At 41.6% G+C, this 20735-nt stretch overlaps 1 protein-coding gene across 12 annotated transcripts in view; it reads left to right on the top strand.

The window, feature by feature from the left end:
- Positions 1-8206, top strand: part of PLEKHA5 (pleckstrin homology domain containing A5) — a 172933-nt gene extending 164727 nt beyond the window's left edge. For 4 of the 12 annotated variants that reach the window (XM_054167746.1, XM_054167747.1, XM_054167745.1 and 1 more), the window contains 2 exons: positions 1372-1493; positions 2562-2778. In XM_054167746.1, coding sequence (XP_054023721.1) covers positions 1372-1493; positions 2562-2715 — 276 coding nt within the window. In that variant the 3' untranslated portion in view covers positions 2716-2778. Of the gene's footprint in view, positions 1-1371; positions 1494-2561; positions 2780-4159; positions 4265-7291 lie in introns of those variants that run through there. The other 8 variants (XM_054167744.1, XM_054167753.1, XM_054167749.1 and 5 more) reach the window with 4 other exon arrangements.
- The last annotated feature ends 12529 nt before the right edge of the window (positions 8207-20735 follow it).

Raw genomic sequence — 20735 nt, 5'->3', positions numbered from 1 at the left:
ATTTTGGCCTGTTTAGGCCTAATGCCAGGGAGGCATGGGTGGGGGGAGAAAAACAGCACTGGGGTTTTGGTCTGGTTTTGGTGCAGGTTTGGGAGAATGTTTTGGCCTGATGGGGTTCTGTGTTAAGCCCACAATATGGATTTGTGTATTTCATAGGCTTTTGCACTGCTTTGCACTGTGGTTTATAGCTATTAATTCCATTTAATCTTCCAATAATACTCTGTATTTCTATCCAATCCTGTGTGGAGTCTTCTTTAACTAATTTGAAACTAGTTTTAGACCCTGTCTTCCTCCACTGCTTAAAGACATCATTGTATATAGTCTCCCTAAATTTCATGTTACTATATCTGTTACTACCCTGATTGATTGGAAGATTACAGAGTTATAGTCTGTATTTCTTTGGAAACAATACTGTTGCATCTTTAAATAACAGTTGTTAATCTGTTCATTGCTTAGGGATATCCCAGTGTAGTTTTTGAGTCATTTAATGCACCTTTTTTGTTTAATTGGCTCTAGTGCATCTAATAGTGTATAGGAAGCAGAATAAAGCTGACCCAATTGATATATGGAATTAGACAGTGACTGTAGCTGGTGCTGTTTTGTCTCTGGATTGATTTCTGTCTTGAAATAGTCTCAGACTCACTTGGCAGTGAGTTACCATGGAGTTTTTGGTACTAAAGTGCCCTGAACACTCATCAGAGCCTGTGAAAAGTAGACTGCTGGAGTTGTTTCTACATATAATCATATCCTGCCTACAGTTTAGTATGTTGGGGTTTTAAAATGTCATGTATAGTTGGTTGTTTTTCTTCTTTTCTATCCATATTTTTTTCATTAACTATCATTTGCTTTTCCTCACAAACCTTTCCTTTTGTTTTCCTGTTTTATATTTAGCCTCTTAAAACATAGGTCTGATGGAGAACAGTATAAAATCAAATACTATCTGTTATTCTTCAGAAGCAGTTTCTATTGGGAGTTAGTTGCTTTATTGAGTATACAAATATGTTGGTTATATTTAATCAGACCTTTCAGAGGAGGCTTATCAGCAATATATTCCAGTAGCTGGAATCCCTGTTAGCATTATGAAGAGAGGGATAGCAGGAAAAAACAGGCAGGCTGCAGCCCAAAGGTTCAGAGAAGTTCTGGAAGTTATTAAGCCAAGCCCTGCCTGCTGGCTCTGGTGTAAGTTTCAGGAGAACTCTAATAACATGAATGGTATTGATAAAGATTTCTGAAGTTCTGTAATTCTGAGTTACTAAGTATACATGATGGCAACATTTGTCTGTCAATAAAGCTGTTTCCTGATGCTGTATTTCTTACCTGCCACTTAGCATGTTACAGCATTTTGTTTCATGATCTCGACTTTTTTTACAGCTGACAAAAACTGATGACCTTCTATCAGATGCACATGTTGTATCCAACTCAAAAGAAGTGAGGAATGATGAGAAAGCAGAAAAGGAAAATACATTGGAGGAAACACGTGATGGTGATATAAGGTAAAAATAAAACAAGATGTCCAGAGGCTGTTTTAAACTTTCACATCATATTTATTAGCTGAGCAGACCCAGCAACTAATGAAACACTTCCATAAATACCTGTAAGGTATATTTATATGGGTTTGAGTCGTTTACATATAGAGAAATCTAGTAAGAAACCTAATCCCTGCAGGAGTTCAGTGAGAGATAGGAGTTGGTGGGTAAAGCAATGTTTATTTTCAAGTATTGCCCCAGTTACAAACAGAAGAGGTTCATATTCCTTGCTTTGGGGTACAGCGTGTTTAGTAATGTCAGTTCAAGCTTTGGATTAGTTTACTATTGAAATCTCCAGTTTCTGTAGCAGCCCTTTAACACTGATTCACAGATTGCATTGGGCTGGAATGGACTCTCTAAGGTCATCTTACTCAGCCCCCCTGCAGTGAGCAAGGACACCTCCAACTAGACGAGGTTGCCCAGCACCGCTTTGAGGCTGATCTTGAATGTCTCCAGGGAAGGGGCCTCAACTACACTCCTGGGCAACCTGTTCCATGTTTTACTACTCTCATTGTAAAGAACTTCCTCCTTACAAACACTCTAAATCTGCCCTGCTGCAGTTCAAAACCATTGTCCCTTGTCTTGCCACTACAAACCCTTCTAAACAACTTATTCAATACCTTCTACTTTAATGAAGTAAAGGTTAAAAGTTATTTTGGAACACTGCAGGATTAGAGGACTATTGTGTCTTGGGTATTCCTCTTAGGAGATTTATAACTTTAAGTTGCACTGCAGGTTCTGAGTGATTCTTACATTAGGCCATGCCTTTCTCACTGTACCCTTCAGTAAAATAGATCATTATACTGGAGGAAACTGCATGAATTATGTGCAGGAAAGGAATTCAATTTCCAGTACTTTTTTCCCAAGTCTAGCTTTGCAAGGAAGAAGGGCTTCAAAATACCTAATTTATGTTACACAAACTTGCATGTTGCAACTTTTCTTTTACTAATAGCAAAATTGTAGCTCCTACACTTAGTGGTTAACACCTGGAATTAAAGAAGAGCGAGTTCTAAACACTGTGCTTTTTTTAACCAGCTTGCAAAGCGTGACCACAGTTACAAACCACAAACCCAAAACCAGCTCAGAAGAAAGTGAAGTAGCTAGCATTCAGGAACAAGAAGGGATTATGTCTTCACTTGAATTAGCAGCACAGTCTTCAAAAGGAAGTCAGGCAACAGCAGGTATGTAGAAGAGTCTGACTGAAGCGCAGCTTCTGCAGTGCATATGTAAACCTTTGTTTGGTTTTATTGTGTCTTTTGATGTTCTGAAACCCTCGTGAATTGAAAGTGCTGAGCTAGACTGTATGTCAAGCTTTATAATGTACAGAAAAGTAGTTTCCCACTGGACAACTACAGAAATTCAAGTTTTCTGAGGTTTTAATGTAGACTTTTATGTTTGCATTTCAGGGAATTAAATAACTGTTGCTAGGAATTGAGTCCTACTATAGTTTTTGTTGGGAGCCATTCCTTCCCTATTCATCTTGTAGAGCAGCATCTCAGTTCTGGATATTTGTAGATTATTTACAGAATCACAGAATATTAGGGGCTGGAAGGGACCTCAAAAGATCATGCAGTCCAACCCCCCTACCAGAGCAGGATCACCTAGAGCAGGTCACACAGGAATGCATCCAGGCAGGTTTTGAGTATCTCCAGAGAGGGAGACTCCACAACCCCCCTGGCAGCCTCTTCCGGTGTTCCATCACCCTAACAGTGAAAAAATTTTCCCTCCTGTTTCCATGGAACTTCCTGTGCCTCACCTTCCACCCATTGACCCTTGTCTTGTCATTGGGCATCACCAAACAGAGCCTGGCTCCATCCCCTTGGCACTCACCTCCTTGCTAATGAATGGCCTCAGGTGTGCCCAAGTCTGAGGAATCCATAAGAGTTTCCAAAATACCTAGTAGATTTTGAGCTAGCCAGTGAAAGACCCCAGTTCAGTCATGTTTAGAAAAGATGAAGAGAAAACATTAGCTAACTGGTGAAGTATCTGGTGGTGTCCTACTTCACAGATTCAGAAGCCTGAAATAAAGCAAAGTGGCTTACAAAGAGTGGATTGTGTAGGGGAAGAGGAAGGAAAATCAAGTTTCAGACATTATATTAGTGCATTTCATAATGGGAATGGTTAAGTAACCAAGATAATTGTTTCAATTTATGGACATTTAGGTGACCTGGACCTTTGCAGTGCAGTCAGCACTTTGACAATCAAACCCAAAAGTTGTAAACACATAACACTCAGCAGAATAAAAAAAATGCTGTTAGTCTGAGCTGTGATACATAAGTCAGCCTGGAAGTGAAGTATCCTGAATAGTTCCATTTTGCTGCATCTGTTTTTTCCTCTCTTTATGCACCATAAATAACACATCAGCATTCAAGTGTCCCTTGTTTGTTTGTGTGGTGGTCTGCTAATCATTTATAGGCCTGACTATTGAACTTGCTTGAGAACAACTCTGCTCTCCCCTGAAATTCTGCTTATTATGTGATCAGATTTTAAATCTTGACTTGTATAACTTTCTTTGGGTTCTGCTTGGGTATATTATGGCTTGAAACGATGATTTTCAAGTTTATGTTGATTATTACTTGGAGTCATACCTTCTCTAACTTGTATTCTTCTTTATTTTGCTGTATGACTTGCAGTGAAGAGTTTACCTTCTTCACCGGAATCGTCACTGTCACCAGCTACATCTACACAGACACAGCTCACAGAGGGATCACATTTCATGTGTGTATAGTTGCAGAGAAGTAGGTCTCTTTGTCTTTTGTTTTTCTTTTCCCCCCACCCCTCCTGCAATTTTCCTAATGTTTTTCTAAGAATATCTGTCCTAGTTACCCTTCCAAGAAGCATCTACAGACAGTACTTGACAGGACAAAGTTAACCTGCAGTGTTGAATGTAAACTAACCAGATAACAAAACAAATACATGTATTGATTCACTTGCAAGTAATAGATTGTCTGTCTAAGTACAAAGAGAAAGGACTAATTGGCTTATCAAGCACATTCTCCACCAACTGCCAAGATAATAGCCCTTGGAATTATATGAGAGACCTAAGCTGTTACAAAACAGATACCCAGTTAAGGTAGGAGCGTCAGTGCTCAGGTGCAAATGAATCTTGATGCTTCAGTCATGGTAACAGTCAAGTAGAGAGAAATCTGTTTAGTGATGTATAGGAGGGAATGGTCAAATGGCCCAAAGACTTCATGGCTTAAGACATTGATAACTGAGGTATGACAAAAAGGAAGGGAATAAATGGGGGTGGGGGGAGATAATAAAAATTGTAATATGGTATAGTTTTTCTTTCTTTAGACACAGCCCCTATGTGGCTTCTCTTCCCTTATCACAATAGGTGATTTCTTCTTGGAATCAAGTTTAAAAGCATAAGTTAAGCTAGATTTACATATTCCTACCTGTTGTGTTGCCTACTTAATGAAAGGAAATGGAAATACTAGTGAGCATATTTGTTTATACAAGTGTTTCAACTTCTCTAGCATTTAAATCAGTTCCTCATTTCATGGAACCAACAAGGTTGGAAAAGACCTCAGAGATCATCAAGTCCAACCTATCACCCAGCACCTCATGACTAACTAAACCATGGTTTCAAGTGCCACGTCCAATCCCTTTCTGAACACCTCCAGGGACAGTGACTCCACCACCTCCCTGGGCAGCACATTCCAATGGCAAATCACTCTTTCAGTGAAGAACTTTCTCCTCACCTCGAGCCTAATTTCTTTGTTGTCAGGATGCACCTGCTTTCTACTGACAGAATGAGCTTTCTTTCAATGGCAATGTTCTATGCCATAGCTAATGTAACTTTAGAAAACTTTAAAATCAAGGCATTTTCAGTCATTTGTCATGAGCAGATCTGAAAATGCCTTTTTTATTCTTACTTTCTTTTCCCACTTACTGTCCCAGTCTCCATTGACAGGCTTTCACTTTAGCAAATTAGACCTGTTCATTACATACTCCTTTATTATATGGACTGTGGGCATGAAACTGTTTTCACTCCTCTTAAAAAAAAATAATAATCTTTTTCTCCTTCTGGGAAAACATACTCCTCACAATCAGTACTGATAGCTGCATTGCTGCCTTCCTGATAGGTGTGGTTTGTCATGATTAGATGTAGCTTAGACTCCTGTACTTTCCTTCAAAAGCTTTATTACAGAACGATCTTAAAATCTAAGTGAGGCTATTCATTTTTTTTGTGGCAATACTGATTTGTATGCATGTTTTTCAGTTTCACTCTCGAAATACACATACATTTGGCATGCATCTTCTGTTTAAGTGAGATAAACTCTACCCCATCAACTCAGTTTCAGGTCAGAAGCGAAACTGGAAGTGGCCTGCTGGAATTCTGTCCCTCGCCAGAGTGCCTGTTTTCAAAGGGGGAAGCACCCTATAACTTCCCCAGAAATCTATTACAAATTGAATTTCAAGTTGCCTTCAGCTGCTGTCATCAACTCCAAAGATCAGCTGAGCAAATTCCTGCTTTTAATTATTTATGCTAAATACAAGACCAGCAATAGTGAAGTGCTGGTACAGTGACCTGTTTTGTACAGCTTTACAGATCAGCCTTAGCTGCTCATGCTGCATCTGGGATGGCATTTGTTAAAGGAATGCCTTCCTTACTTACTACAGGATTCCAGAGGTTAAAATACATCTGGCTTGGCTGTTTAATGCTTGAATTCAGTTGGAGAAAGCATTCAACTACGTGCATATACATTCCAGATTTCTTTGCTATACTTGATGCCTCTGTCAGTTGTTTTCTTAGAAGCTCCAAAACAAATTCATGCCTCATCTGTGTAGGAGATGCATGAATCCTAATCTGCTTGACTCAGATTCTGCTGCCCCATACTTTCTGGGGCTGCCATTCCAGTGCTTTGCACTTTGCTGAAAGAGTGTGGTCTTTCCGTGTGTAAGAGCTCAGTGTCTCTCAGGTGCAAGAAATCCTGTGCAGCAGAGGGAATATCAGAGCTGTGGGACCAGCTCTGTTGATACATAACCAAAATTTTCAGGCACATCTGGAAAATGTATGGTAGATTTCAGAGAAAAATGAGGTAATACCTATGTTTGGCTTTTACAGTCAATTAGTAAAATGATACTCTTGGCACCATGCCAGGGGAATTTGGCATAGGAAATTGGTGACATAGGATATTGCAGGACTAAGGAAAATCCCATTAACACAGACCTACTTACTTTGTCACGGCTCCTGCTTGGCAGAGGCAGATCTGGATGTGCACCACTACGGTTGTTACATTTTAAGCATTGCATTGACGCTAAGTAATGTAGGAACAGTGACATTTTATACAGCTCCTGGATCCAAAGCTCATTTCTGCTAAGAAACTGTCCAGAGCTATTTATGGAAGTCCTTTCAGCAATTATCAAAATCCACTTGAACATCAAAACACCTTGCAGCTCTGCTGCCATTGTGGTACAGCAACCACATAATGCTGCATCCTTCCTTCCTCAAACTGCCTTGTCATTTGTAAGAGCAGTCAGGGTCTATTGCCCCTTTGGGGGTGGCGGTGTACAACAGGGTAAAATTCTCAGAATAAACAGGCAAATGTAATGTGCATTTGAAATAAAGCTTGCTTTGGCTCCTGGCTGCTCAAGAGAATTGATTTTTGAAACAACTGATTTCCAAAATGCTTTATTATTTGCTACACCATTGATAATTACTGCTAGGATAAGGTCAGAAATTGTTTGAGGAGTTGCTTTATACAATACTCTGTTGTTGCTAAAATGGAGTAACTTAATCTATGTCTGTCTTTCAGCACTAATGGCTTCTGTTGAAACAATTCATGCCTGAGATGTATGGACCTGACCTATGAAAATACAAGAAGAGATTGTACAGTATATTTTAAAATCTATGAAATTCATAGTTCTGATGCTTTTGGCCACAGAGCATCATTTTATCACTTCCTGGAAAATGTTTATTCCAAGAGAGCTTTAAATGGCCCACACGTACACTCAACAACCTTCAGATCGGTCTCCTGATGCCAGCTTGCTGCTATGATTTCTGTGCACATACAATAAAAGCTCTTTTTTAATGTGCAGCCTACGGTCAGAACTTTCTTTGACAGCCTCCAGAAGTTAATGTTCTTTTAATTATGGATGATTTAAGTTTACCTTTTTTGGGGTGTGTGTGCTTCTTTTCCACGTACAACTTGGTTCACTTCACATATCGCCGTTTTACACTTTCCTTCGACACTACAATTTATTGGTTTAACATTTTATTTGTAAAATTTTTATATATATATATATATATATACATACAGATAGATATATTTAAAATGTGCCATTTTTATCATTGCTTAGTTTAAAAAAAAAAAATAATGTCCTGTTTCTGCTGTAATTATTTCTTGGTCAGGTTGCAATGTCAGCAGTTACTGCCACACTTCTGTCAACATAGACATTAATGTTAGTGGTGACTTTTTCCTAAGTAAAATGGAGTGTAGGTATTTTGAGGTACTGGGCTTTTTCCTTTGTTGGGTTAGGGTGTGTACAGCAATAAGCAGGTTTTCAATCCAGTCCTTAGTTGGTGTACAAATGTAATTATGTTCATTGTGTGTATATTATACAATGAGCACATACGATGTAAGTATAAGAAGCCACTTACTATTGTTCCAATACCAATGTTCATATCCCATTTCTTTTATATCCTATTAAATAAATGTTGATGTTCTTAAGGACTTGTATGGTTAGTATTTCTTCCAGCAAACAGATGTCACACTGTGTTCCACCTTTTGATGTGGGGAATGCAACAATTCTTGTCTCGTTGGCGACGTCACCCGTCAACCAGAGTAGCAGTGACAGACTCTTAAGAGATTCCAGTCTTCCTCTGCGGGAAAGAAAGAGGCTGCAGCACAGAACAAAAAGACAACCTGAGACTGAGACACAAGAAATACAGGTCCAGCTCCTGACTCTCCCAGGCTCGTATTGTGATGTTGGGAAAGATCACTTACTCATTCTGTGCCTCCATTCCCTTCCTGTGTACTTGAGAGGTAACAGCCTGTCTTACTGGAGCGTGGTGAGCGGTAATTCAGCGCTTGCAGATGCTGAATGCCACGTTCAGTGGGGTTAAGGAGAAAAGTATGATGATTCCTTGAGGCTTTGACATCTGCAAAACATCTTGCAGAAACTAAAAGAAAACCTGAAATAATTTGTCAAGTGTCATCCTACTACAGATGTTACTAGCTTCACTTTTCCATCTCACGCAGCTGTCTGAATTTGCCTGAGACAAAAGAGATTTAGAAAAGAATGATGAAAAATAAAAAGATTTAAGGCAAAGCTTTTTGACTCTAGCATGTAAAGCTAAGAAATCTTCTAAATGTTCAGGCAGCTGCTGTGTGCTTCAAGTGCATGTGTGTGCCATAAGCGGTAAGGCAAGTTTCATAAGGCAACGACTGCCTTGTGCTCCTCTTGTGCTTTTTTATCACACAAACCATATCCTGTTGAAGTTCATGTGGCTGTACTAGAGGCTCTATGATTCATTGTGCTTTTCCATAGAGGAGTGCCTGAGATTGGCACACACTTTGAAATTAACCCTTTATAGTTGCCCCCTAAGTAGGAGTCTGTGTTCGTTGTACTCTTCTGTCACTCCTATCTCTGCTGCAAGTTCTTCCTGGGGCTCTTTGCCACAGACACACAGAACAGGTGATCTGTATACCTTTCATTTTGCCATTTTCTTTGAAAAGTGTGGGAACAAGAAGCAGGATGTAGCAGCAGAGCTTAGAAGGTCACAATGAAAGAGATGGCTGAAGGAAAGAAGATGAAACATGATGCAGGCAGAGAGCATCCAGCTGACAGCTTGACCAAATAGCCTTTCTTCTTTTCATATTTTTGGAACATTGGCCCCAGGTTAGTTCATCCTTCCATCCAAAGCATGGAGCAAAGAAGTGTGGGGTTTCTTTTATATTGCTCAGCCAGTCGAGGTGTAAGTTCAGTGGCATCACTGGAACACCTGGGGCAAAGAAAGCAGGACATGCCCGGTTCTCTCCCTAACCCTTCGAGAGAGCTGTTTGGCTGTCAAGTTTTGCAATCTTTTCCTGCCCTTGCTGCCAAGAAAAGAATTGCAACCAATAAAAGCAGGAATGACTGAGTGGGGTTTTGGACATTTATAGAACTTGTCGGTGTTTAAGGCAGTTGCCAGTTTGCTGCATCTGCAAAGTATGTGCAGTTCAGACTGAAGCTGAGGGAGAGTGGGAGAATTGGCAGGGATTTGCTGGTGTAACTTAGACAGCAAACATAAATGATGCAGGAATGTAGAGATGCTCATAGACCATGATTTCCCTTCCTGTGGGCACTTGCAGCAAAGCCTTGTGATTCCACTGGGTGCTCTACTTTTGTGTGTGTGTGTATGTGTCTTACAGAGAGAAGCGTGGCTTTGTGTCACCACAGAGCATCTGCTGTCTCTTACCTCATCAGAGTAACTCATCCCCGGGTTCATACTCCTGAGAGATAGAAATACCAGAGTACTGATACTGTCGGCCTTCAAACATCTATTTTAAGTTTGTAATTAGGATATTTTTATATTTCTGATTGCTTTCTTGACTATTGCACTGACACTTGTATATATGGAACGTGCTTTTTTTTCAAAAGCAAGAGTCCTTAGGAATAATGCAGCACATTCTCTAGAGGTGTTCATGCTTTTCAGAACCAATTACATCTATTTTTGTCTTTTGTTCACTGTTTGCATTGTTCCAAGACTACTAGAGAATGTGATTCTTAAAAGTCCCTTAATAAAGTGACATTATTCAAAAAGTTATAGTTGGTGTCTTGGCAGTTTTTGTCTCTTGTGGCATGGCTCAGTGAGAAAGGCCTCGCTAGGCAGCTGAAACCCAAACCTTGTTTATTGTCTTCCTAAAGCGGGAAAAGTAGTCCTCGGTCAATATTTCCTGTTCATAAATGTCTCATAACAGGAATCCAATGAGAGTCTGTTTTCTGGAAATCAGCACGTTTTTAAGCAGCTCATTTCTATCTAAATCACTTCATTTGGACACTCTGAGAAAGAATTACTACAAACCCCATTGGATCCACTGGATGTAGCAACCAGCAGTACGTACATGAAAATTATTAATGGATTAAAAGGAGTTGGTGGTGCTGCTGGATGAGAAGCTCAGTATGAGCTGCCAGTGTGTACTTGCAGCCCAGAAAGCCAATCATATCCTGGGTTGCATCAAGAGAAGCATGGCCAGCATGTCGAGAGACTTGATTCTCCCCCTCTAGACCGCTCTGGTGAGACTCCACCTGGAGCACTGTGTCCGGTTCTGGAACCCCTATTACAAGAAAGATTTGCACATGCTGGAAGGTGTCCAGAGAAGGCCCACGAGGATGATTAGAGGGCTGAAGCACCTCTGCTATGAGGACAGGCTGAGTCAGTTGAGTTTATTCAGTTTGAAGAAGAGACGGCTTCGAGGAGACCTTATTGTGGCCTTCCAGTATCTGAAGAGGGCCTACAAGAAAGCTGGTGAGGGAGTTCTTAGGGTGTTGAGTAGCAATAGGACCAGGGGGGATGGATCCAAGCTAGGAGGGAAGATTTAGATTAAACATTAGGAAGAAGTTCTTCACTGTAAAGATGGTGAGACACTAGAACAGGTTGCCCAGGGAGGTGGTGGAAGCCCCACCCCTGGATGTTTTTAGGGCCAGGCTGGATGTGGCTCTGGGCAACATAATCTAGTGTGAGGTGTTTCTGCCCATGGCAGGGGGGTTGGACCTAGATGATCCTCGAGGTCCATTCCAAGCCTGACAATTCTGTGATTATATCATTAGTAAGGGCTCTACTAAATTCTCTAGTACTTGGAGTGGTGGCTTAAGTGATATCCTGGTAGAGTAAAGCAGCAAAGTGGAAGATCTTTAATTGGTGGTGTTGGCTAACTCTTAGTCCAATCTTTTCATTGTGTTGTAAAAACAAGGTGGAGTGTTTGGTCTTTTTTCTGTTTTAATGAAACAAACTAGAAGTAATACTTGCTCAGATCTCAGAAGTGGGTCATCATGTCTTTCCTGCACAATCTTTTGTTGTACCTGTGATCTTGAGCTTTGCTATACTTACTTTTTAAAGTTATTCTAGGATACTTTAAGCCTCATTCAGTTTGAATTCCATCCTTCAAAAGCTGGTATTTAAATGGCCAATGAACCAACCGTCTATACCTGTCACTAATAATGTATCTGGAACAACTTCATTTAACTTTGTAAAGATAACAAAGCAACATCTGGCCTTCATTTCTTTTAAAGAACATTATATATACATATTCTTGCTGTTATATCCTCAGAGCTTCTCCATATGGGAACACTGAAGAAGCTGCTACAAAACAAAATGGAATACATTGGTGGCTGAAAGGGAATGTCTGGCCCAAAATGAAGACTAAAAGCAGCTGCTTTCTGAGCTTGACACGCACAACTTGTTACCCAGCTGTTCCAGATGTGTCATTCAAATGTCACTTGTGGAATTAAGTTTATGGTATATTTTTGTGTGAAGTTTCTTCATTCTGTCATACAACAAAGAAAATGTTTTTAAAGTACAAGAATTACCTGGCTGCTGTATTGAAACTACAAGCAACTCTTAACTGTCACTATGGGTAAGTAGCATCACAATGGCTGCTAATTGGCTAAGGTGGGTCTTGCTATGGATCAGTCTAAGAACCCTTATTTAGGCTGGGTTAGGTTCTGTTTGGAATGTTTTCCAGTGGACTGCAGTCGAGTGTATCAGGACAAAACCAGATGTGATCTGATTAACTTCTTTATTGTTGAAACCAAACGTGAAATAAGGACTTAATTTTTGCTGTCAAATTCTATCCAGATCCCTGTTCTGTGGAACAGGAATACTTCAAAAGAATTTCAGACTAAAAATGGAAACAACCTCTTCCTCCCTTGAAGGAGAAACAAATACTTAAAAAGAAAATAAAAGCAGACCCTGCAAGTTTAACCTTGTCCATAGGAGAAGCATAGCCTAGATTCATAGAATGGTTTAGATTGGAAGGGACCTGAAAGATCATCTAGTTCAAATCCCCCTGCCATGGGCAGGAGACACTTTCCACTAGACCAGGCTGCTAAACAAAGGTGCAGATGGAATAAAATACCTTTGAAACAGCTTCAAAGTCTCAATGACTTTTATTTTCCACTTGCATGGAATAAACTTATTTCTCAAATGCAAGATGGCATTTTTCAGCTAGCAGCAAACCTGGAAGGGCAGCCTGTGTAAGACACCAAAGGCTTTCAAAGGAACTGCTCCAAGTACAGTACCTTTTAGTCAGTGACAGTCACTGCACCATGCCACCCCTTGGCTCTGCAGAAGCCTGGTCTGAAATAGTGCTGGTTTCCCAGCTCTCCAGTGTGAGCAAGGTGATCCCTGCCTCCCAGAAAAAGGGATCTGCATGCAGTGGAGTCCACAAGGAGCAGCAAGGAAGTGCTTTTAAGGGGAAGCTCTCAAATCAGCTCCCTTCAGTCCACCATGCACAAACTTTACTTCTACCTTTTCCAGCAGGCAACAGCACCCTGCTGACATTGCTGCACCAAGGTGGCACCAAGGCATGCACCAGGAATCCAACAACTGCAACACAGAGCAGTGAACCTTTCCAGAAAGAGACCTGATCCTCAGCTGTTGTCACCTGGTAGTTTTCATGAACCGCAGTAAAGTGACTGGCACTGTCCAGGACTCTGTTCTGCAGCTATAAAGCCACTCCAGCCCAGTGTCTGAAATATTCTGCATTCCTTGTCTGGGGAAAAAAACTATGCCTTACCCAGCTGTCTGTGCCTACATACGCAGCTGGATCCAGGCCCCCCAGTTTATTGCTTAAAATCACTAAAAACTGCAGGTGCTTGACAGCTTGAAATTTCAGGCTCAAAGCATATGATGTGAGGCCCTCAGCATGTCCAAGTGACTTGCATATGAAGCTCCCTTTGAGGAACAGATTCTGTTCAGGGCAAAATAAAACCCAAACAAACTGGTTTTGATTATTTTTTTTTAAGTACTAGTCTGATTACCAGAAATCAAGTAATTAGTAGCTACAAACAAATATGTAAGAATTGGAGACAGTTGTCTTTAATTCAAAACAGTAATTAACAAGAAAAAGAAAAAACACAACTGGCAAATTCAGCAACCCTGAACTCACAAAAATCATTTTTGCAATCACCTCTTCACATTCTTTCTCTAGAACCTGTCCAGAGAAGGGCCACGAGGACAATCAGAGGGCTGGAGCACCTCTCCTATGGAGTCAGACTGAGGAAGTTGGGGCTATTCAGTCTGGAGAAGAGAAGGCTCTAAGGAGACCTTATTGTGGCCTTCCAGTATCTTAAAGGGGGCTTCAAGAAAGCTGGGGAGGGACTTTTTAGGATGTTGGATAGTGATAAGTCTAGGGGGAATGGAGCAAAACTAGAAATGGGTAGATTCAGCTTGGATGTTAGGAAGAAACCCTTCCCCATGAGGGTGGTGAGACACTGGAACAGGTTGCCCAGGGAGGTGGTAGAAGCCTCATCCCTGGAAGTTTTGAAGGCCAGGCTGGATGTGGCCCTGAGCAACCTGATCTAGTGTGAGGTGTCCCTGCCCATGGCAGGAGGGTTGGAACCAGATGATCCTTGAAGTCCCTTCCAACCCTGACTGTTGTGTGATTCTGTGAATATGAATTTCTGCTACGTCTTGACACTGATTACCTGTGTAGTTAACTATTGCACAACTTCCTTCTTGGTAAAATCCTAAGTCAGCAAGAACATGGAGGCTGTTTGACATGTTTTAGCTTTAAAGATTAATGCTGTCCTTTTTTACCTCCCCCCTCCCCCCAATTTTCATGCTTATTCACCGGTCTTGCACACAGCCATTAGTGGCTATTGCATGTGTTATTTCTGTACTCTGGAATGGTCATATCTAGAGAAAGAGGGGAAAAAGACATTCATGTTTGCTCCTATTTTGTGTTTGACTTCTGGCTGCCTGGAGATTGTCTCAGTGAGTGTACACACGCAGGGGTTAGTTCTGCATGGAAAACAACTTGTGTATGAGTCAGGACTAGCTGAAGGTGTCATTTCATGAGCTAGGATAGTGCCTGGAAACCTGGGATTGTTTGATCTAAAGCATATTTGAGTAACATTTCTGGCTCTTTTCTCAGCCTATGCCAATACACATATAATAGTATTTTGTATCTGCTGTTTCTAGAATATTGTGCTTCCAGATAACAAATAATTTTGATTGAGTGCCTGGATATTCACAGAATGTTAGGGGGCTGGCAGGACCTCAAAAGATCAACCCCCCTGCCACAGCAGGATCACCTAGAGTAGCTCACACAGGAACACATCCAGGCAGGTTTGGAATGCCTCCACAACCTCTCTGGGCAGCCTGCTCCAGGGCTCTGTCACCCTCACAGTGAAAAAGTTTTTCCTGATGTTCATGTGGAACCTCCTATGTTCCATCTTGCACCCATTGCCCCTTGTCCTATCATTGGACATCACTGAGAAGAGCCTGGCTCCATCCTCCTGACACTCACCCTTCACATATTTATAAACATTAATGAGGTTACCCCTCATTATCAGAATGGTCACTATTTATAATGAAGGTACCAGTTGCTAATCAAAGAACCAGGCTCTCAGCTATTTAGGAGATTGTGTTAGTGAAGGGGAATTGCAACCCTGAGAAAACCATATTTGCTGGTATAATCTTATTCTTATTTGCTTGTATAATCTTATTCTTGGGTTATGGGGAGAATAAATTCTCTGAACTCACAGTATTTTGTGTCAAAAATTAATTCATTATCTTAAAGCTTTTCCATTCTGTGTGATCAGCTAAATACAGCCTAGCTATGCTCCCCTTCATTTCCGTTATCCAGAATATAGGACAAGGAACAGAGGTCATGCTATTATGATCATTTTTGCCTCAGTGAAATCTCAGGGACCCCAAGAAGCACAGTTAGGTCATGTTTGTAAAAGACAGGAGTCTAAAGCCTTGCTTTAAACCATGCCTGTCTTAGAGAAATGCTCTGCAGGCATTACCATACATCTTTCCCTGTCTGTCTGGTTCCAGGCTAGAGCACTTCAGTTACTTCACCTTTGAACAGAATCCCTAAATCTACAATATTTTCAGGCAATTAATCATAGGCAGTTTGTGATGTCTGAAATCTCTTTACAGCTCTCAACTATTACGAGGACAGCTGTATACAGGAGTGAATCCTGATTAAAGCCTAAGCACTCCAGACATTCTAGGCAGTTCCAAAACCCTTGGATGCTGTAGCTGTGTCTTTTGAGTGCTGCAAACTGGATTTCTGTTCAGTTGATTGGATGGCCTCCTCCAACAACTGTTGAGGAGATGTTGATTTTAAGGATGCTCAGCAGACTGTATTTGTGTTTTGAAAGGTTCTGCTGGCAGTCAATGCTACTGCAGGAGGAGGCTTTCCCTCCCACAGCTCTCAGTTTTCCCTGCAGCTGTCAGTAGGCAGCGGCTCGATGGCTTGTGCTGTTACAGTGTTATTACCTGTTGGCAGCCAGTCTGAGCTTCCTTCCAGTATCTGCTCCGGGAAGATAAGTTTTGTTAAGAGGGAAGCAGAAGATGAAGGGCACGCACGTTATCAGTCCAAGTTCAAGTACTCGCCCGGAAGGATCCCAAAAGAACAAAGTTAGCCTCGCTGCAGCTGCTGCTTTGCCGCTTTAGCTTCCCTCCTTTTTCCTCTCTGCCTGTGCTTTTGTCCTCATGGCGTGGCTACCATTGTATAGTAGTTTTAAGGGATGAAAGCAAGTGATTGCTGATGGGTGACATGATAAGGCTTTAAATGGGAATGCAGATTGGTTCCAATACCAAGCAAAATAATAACGTGAACAAAGCAAGCGGTGGCAGCACAATTGGCTTAGAATGATCGCGGGAGCCGTAAGTGACTGACAAAAGACACTGTGATACACAAATATCAATATGTGTTTTAAAGTAAACCCTGACGTTGGAATGTCTAGACCCATCCAAGATCCGGTGGTCTGGGAAACTCTGTAACTTTAGAGCTCTCCAGATGCGGCGCAGACTGCAGCTCACCTTTCATCTCACTAACATTTTGCATCCCGTTCTCGTCTGACTTTCTGGGAATCTGGGTGCTGAGCACACGCAGGAAATTGGGGATTACAAACTTGTCTGAACTTTTCATTGCTAGACATTAACATGCGGATGCAGCAGCCTGTATGTAAATGATGTTATCTGAGCTGTTTTATGCATGTGCTTCCAAGATAAGAAAGGAGATTATTTCATTATGTGAACTAATTACCTGTGAAGAAAAAAAATTAGAGCTCTTTTAATGCTAATGCCAGGCAGTATTTTTATTAACCTTCATACTCAATGATCCAGTGTTGTATGTTTTTATTGTGTATTTTCACATATTCAGGACTTGATCCTTTAACCAAAAGGAAAGACGTTCTTGATATGATTTTTCATAAACAGGTTTCTTTGCAAGGTTGCAGCTGCATCTCAGAGCCTTCCTTTGCCTGTAAAATGGGGTTGCTTCACCAAGGACAAAGTGACTTTAAGTGTCATAGTATTGCTGCTTAATTATGCACAGCAGCAATTAAAGATAAAAGGCAGACAATCATATTAAACTGGAACTACCAACACCAGAACAAGAGGACACAGTCTCAAGCTGTGTCAGGGGAGGTTTAGGCTGGATGTTAGAAAGAAATTCTTCATGGAGAGAGTGATTGCCCATTGGAATGGGCTGCCCGGGGAGGTGGTGGAGTTGTCATTATTGGGGGTGTTTAGGAGGAGACTTAATGGGGTGCTTGGTGCCATGGTTTAGTTGATTAGATGGTGTTGGATGATAGGTTGGACACGAAGGTCTCTTCCAACCTGATCTATTCTATTCTATTCTATTCTATTCTATTCTATTCTATTCTATTAAAACAGAGAAGATATTCTCTTGGCCTGATCTGGACTTGAGTACAACCAGGTCAACAGAGTTCACGTTCATATAGCAGATCTGAGTCCAAATGAGAACAGCCCTTTTGGTTTCAGGTAGGCAACTTGTGTGATTACAAGCTGAACATTTTCATACTGCAAACATTCTGATGTGAGAGAGAATTTCTGTGAGAGTCTGATCTCTCGTGGTTACTACATCTCAGCTGACATTCAGCATGGCACTTATTAATAATATAATTAGATAAGGGAGGAAGGGAATAACATTCAAATATTTAATATTTGTGTGCCCAGGTGGCCAGGAGGGCCAATGGCATCCTGGCCTGTATCAGGAACAGTGTGGCCAGCAGGAGCAGGGAGGTCATTCTGCCCCTGTACACTGCACTGGTTAGGCCACACCTTGAGTCCTGTGTCCAGTTCTGGGCCCCTCAGTTTAGGAAAGATGTTGACTTGCTGGAACGTGTCCAGAGAAGGGCCACAAAGTTGGTGAGGGGTTTGGAACAAGCTCTATGAAGAGAGGCTGAGGGAGCTGGGGTTGCTCAGCCTGGAGAAGAGGAGGCTCAGGGGAGACCTTATTGCTCTCTACAACTACCTGAAGGGATGTTGTAGCCAGGTGGGGGCTGGTCTCTTCTCCCAAGCAGCCAGTACCAGAACAAGAGGACACAGTCTCAAGCTGTGCCAGGGGAGGTTCAGACTGGATGTTAGGAAGAAATTCTTCACAGAGAGAGCGATTGCCCATTGGAATGGGCTGCCCGGGGAGGTGGTGGAGTCTCCATCATTGGAGGTGTTTAGGAGGGGCCTTGATAGGGTGCTTGGTTGCATGGTTTAGTTGATTAGGTGGTGTTGAATGATAGGTTGGATGCAATGATCTTGAAGGTCTCTTCCAACCTGGTTTGGTCTATTCTATTTTAATATTAGCACAGCTTTTAAACCAGCTTTTTTATTTTGTCACACTTTAAGCGCAATCTAAACTGAGTTGTTGCTGTTTGCAGATATATATGTTTTAATGATGATAATATGTTGCATGTAGTGGAAATGAATGTCCATGCAATATGCCAAAGTTACCACAGTGCAGTGCAGCTGGTGAGATCACCTGCTGCAATAAAAGAAAGTCCCCAGGTGTGGCTTTATTAGTGTGAAGAAGAGCTCCAAAATGGGTGCTAGTGTAGCAGCATTGAAATACAAGTGGTTCACTGCCATTGGTCCAGCGCTTCATTTATGTGAAAATAATCAAGGGTAGTGGCAGGAATGGTGGGTTTTTGGATCTCTTTTGGTTTTTTTTCTTTTTTCTGTAAAGTCCCATTTTGAACTGGCTGCTTTCTGACTTCTTCACATGGAAGATTTTGAAACTGGGAAGTGAATGTGGCTGAAAAACATTTGTGTAAGATCAGGCCCTCAAGATAGCAGGTAGCACAGAACCCATGGCCTGAAGTAGTGCAAAAGGATTTTCCTGGGAAGAAATAAGGCAGAAGTAGGTCATCAGTCTCCACAGATAGCTTAGCACTTTTCAGTGCCTGTGTCACTTCTAGAATATATGCCTGTGGTGTACCTCTCATGCACTGGCACAACCCAAGCCAAATACTTTTCTCAAGTCCCCAGTTTCATGTGAAGACACATAGAGAGGAATTCTTGTAAGATACACCACACTTAAAAATAAATCTTTTTTACCATGCTTTAAGGTGTTATAACAAAAATATTTCCTATACATTTCAGGCTTTAAATAGCTGAATCCATTTCTCACCAAGATGGAACAGCTATTCAGCATTGTCAAACCCAGATACAATTTCAACTGGTAATGATGATGCTTCTGATAAATTATGATTCTGCCCCACTACTCTGCTCTAGTGAGGTCCCATGCTGAGCACTGCATCTAGTTCTGGTGCCCCCAGCATAAGAGGGACATTGAACTGCTGGAGTGGGTCCAGAAGAGGGCCACAAAGACAATCACAGGACTGGACAACCTCCCCTTCAGGGACAGGCTGAGAGAGTTGGGGCTGTTCAGCCTGGAGCAACAAGAAGGCTCTGGGGATACTTTATAGTGGCCTTCCAGTGTCTGAAGGGGGCTTACCAGAAAGCCAGGAAGGGACTTTTTACAGGGGCTTGTAGTGATAGGATAAGAGAGAATGGACTGAAGCTTGAAGAGGGCAGATTTAGACTGGAGATTAGGCAGAAATGCTCCACAGTGAGGGTGGGGAGACACTGGAACAGGTTGCCCGGGGAGGTCATGGATTCCCTTCTCCCTGGCTGTGTGCAAGGCCAGGCTGGTTGAGGCCTTGAGCAACCCAGGCTGGTGGAAGGTGTCCCTGCCCATGGCAGGGGGGGTTGGAACTAGATGATCTTCAAGGTCCCTTCCAACCTAAACCATTCTACAAATCTATGAAATTATCTAGTTAAATGTAATATGAAGCCAGCCTGCTGCCACGCATTCCTACCTTAAGTAATACAGTAGATTGTTTGGGGGCAGGGAACTACCTCAGAAAAGTACTGACCAGTGTTTTTTAGTGCAATTTAAATATGTCACTAGGCAAAAAAATATTAATGTTCATCTTCACTGAAAAAAAAAGAAGGAAAAAAAGGAAGTTTTAAAAGACTGAAGAGAATCAAAAGCATCATGTGATTAAAGACTAGGCCCATGTCTATTGAGCACACTCCATGTATAGTAATAACAAGAGCTTTCACTGCAAGGCTTCACAGATGGACAACTACACCTCAGAGCAATTCTATTATGCACATTCTAACCGTGGTCAAATTGCTGCATAACAAAATGATAAACTGCTTTGTGCACTCCTATAGAGCCAGTTGATTTGGAGACTGTGAGCAGCTGAGCTGGGAATATCCTTCAGGAGAGAGGAATCACTGCTTTGCCTATTAGAAGACATGCAGCCCATCTGTAAGGCATGCCACTGGGGTATCAAGTTAATTTAGGATTTAGGTTTCCCAATTCTGCATGTATTCCAGGCTTCCTGAGAGAGGGGGGCCTCTGAACTATTTAAATTCTGAATTATGGAAGGGTCACAGTGCAACTGTGTGATATGTGCTGAGTCCCTACCTCCTAGCAGCCATCCTCCAAGAACAATAATATCAGAAATTGCTATGAGTTCCTCAAAACTCTTTAGTTCCCCAGCTCTTGGGCTGAATCTGGCATTATGGCCCCACTGAGGTCAATGGGAATTTTGCAATCGATGCCAGAGAGGCTCAGATGAGGCTCACAGAGTTTATCTGAGTGCACACCTCTCCAATCCTTTGATTTGCAATAAAGGTGGCTGCTGCAAGACTGATTGTAAAGCATTCAAATCTCAGTTTCCATTCCATTAGTCATAATCAGCAGAAACATAATGCAAGTTTTCAAACAT

The sequence above is a fragment of the Dryobates pubescens genome, chromosome 15 (genome assembly GCF_014839835.1).
Source record: "Dryobates pubescens isolate bDryPub1 chromosome 15, bDryPub1.pri, whole genome shotgun sequence".
NCBI classification, from domain to species: Eukaryota; Metazoa; Chordata; class Aves; order Piciformes; family Picidae; genus Dryobates; species Dryobates pubescens.
The sequence above is the reverse complement of the archived record's forward strand: the minus strand, read 5'-3'. Positions and strand labels throughout refer to the sequence as shown.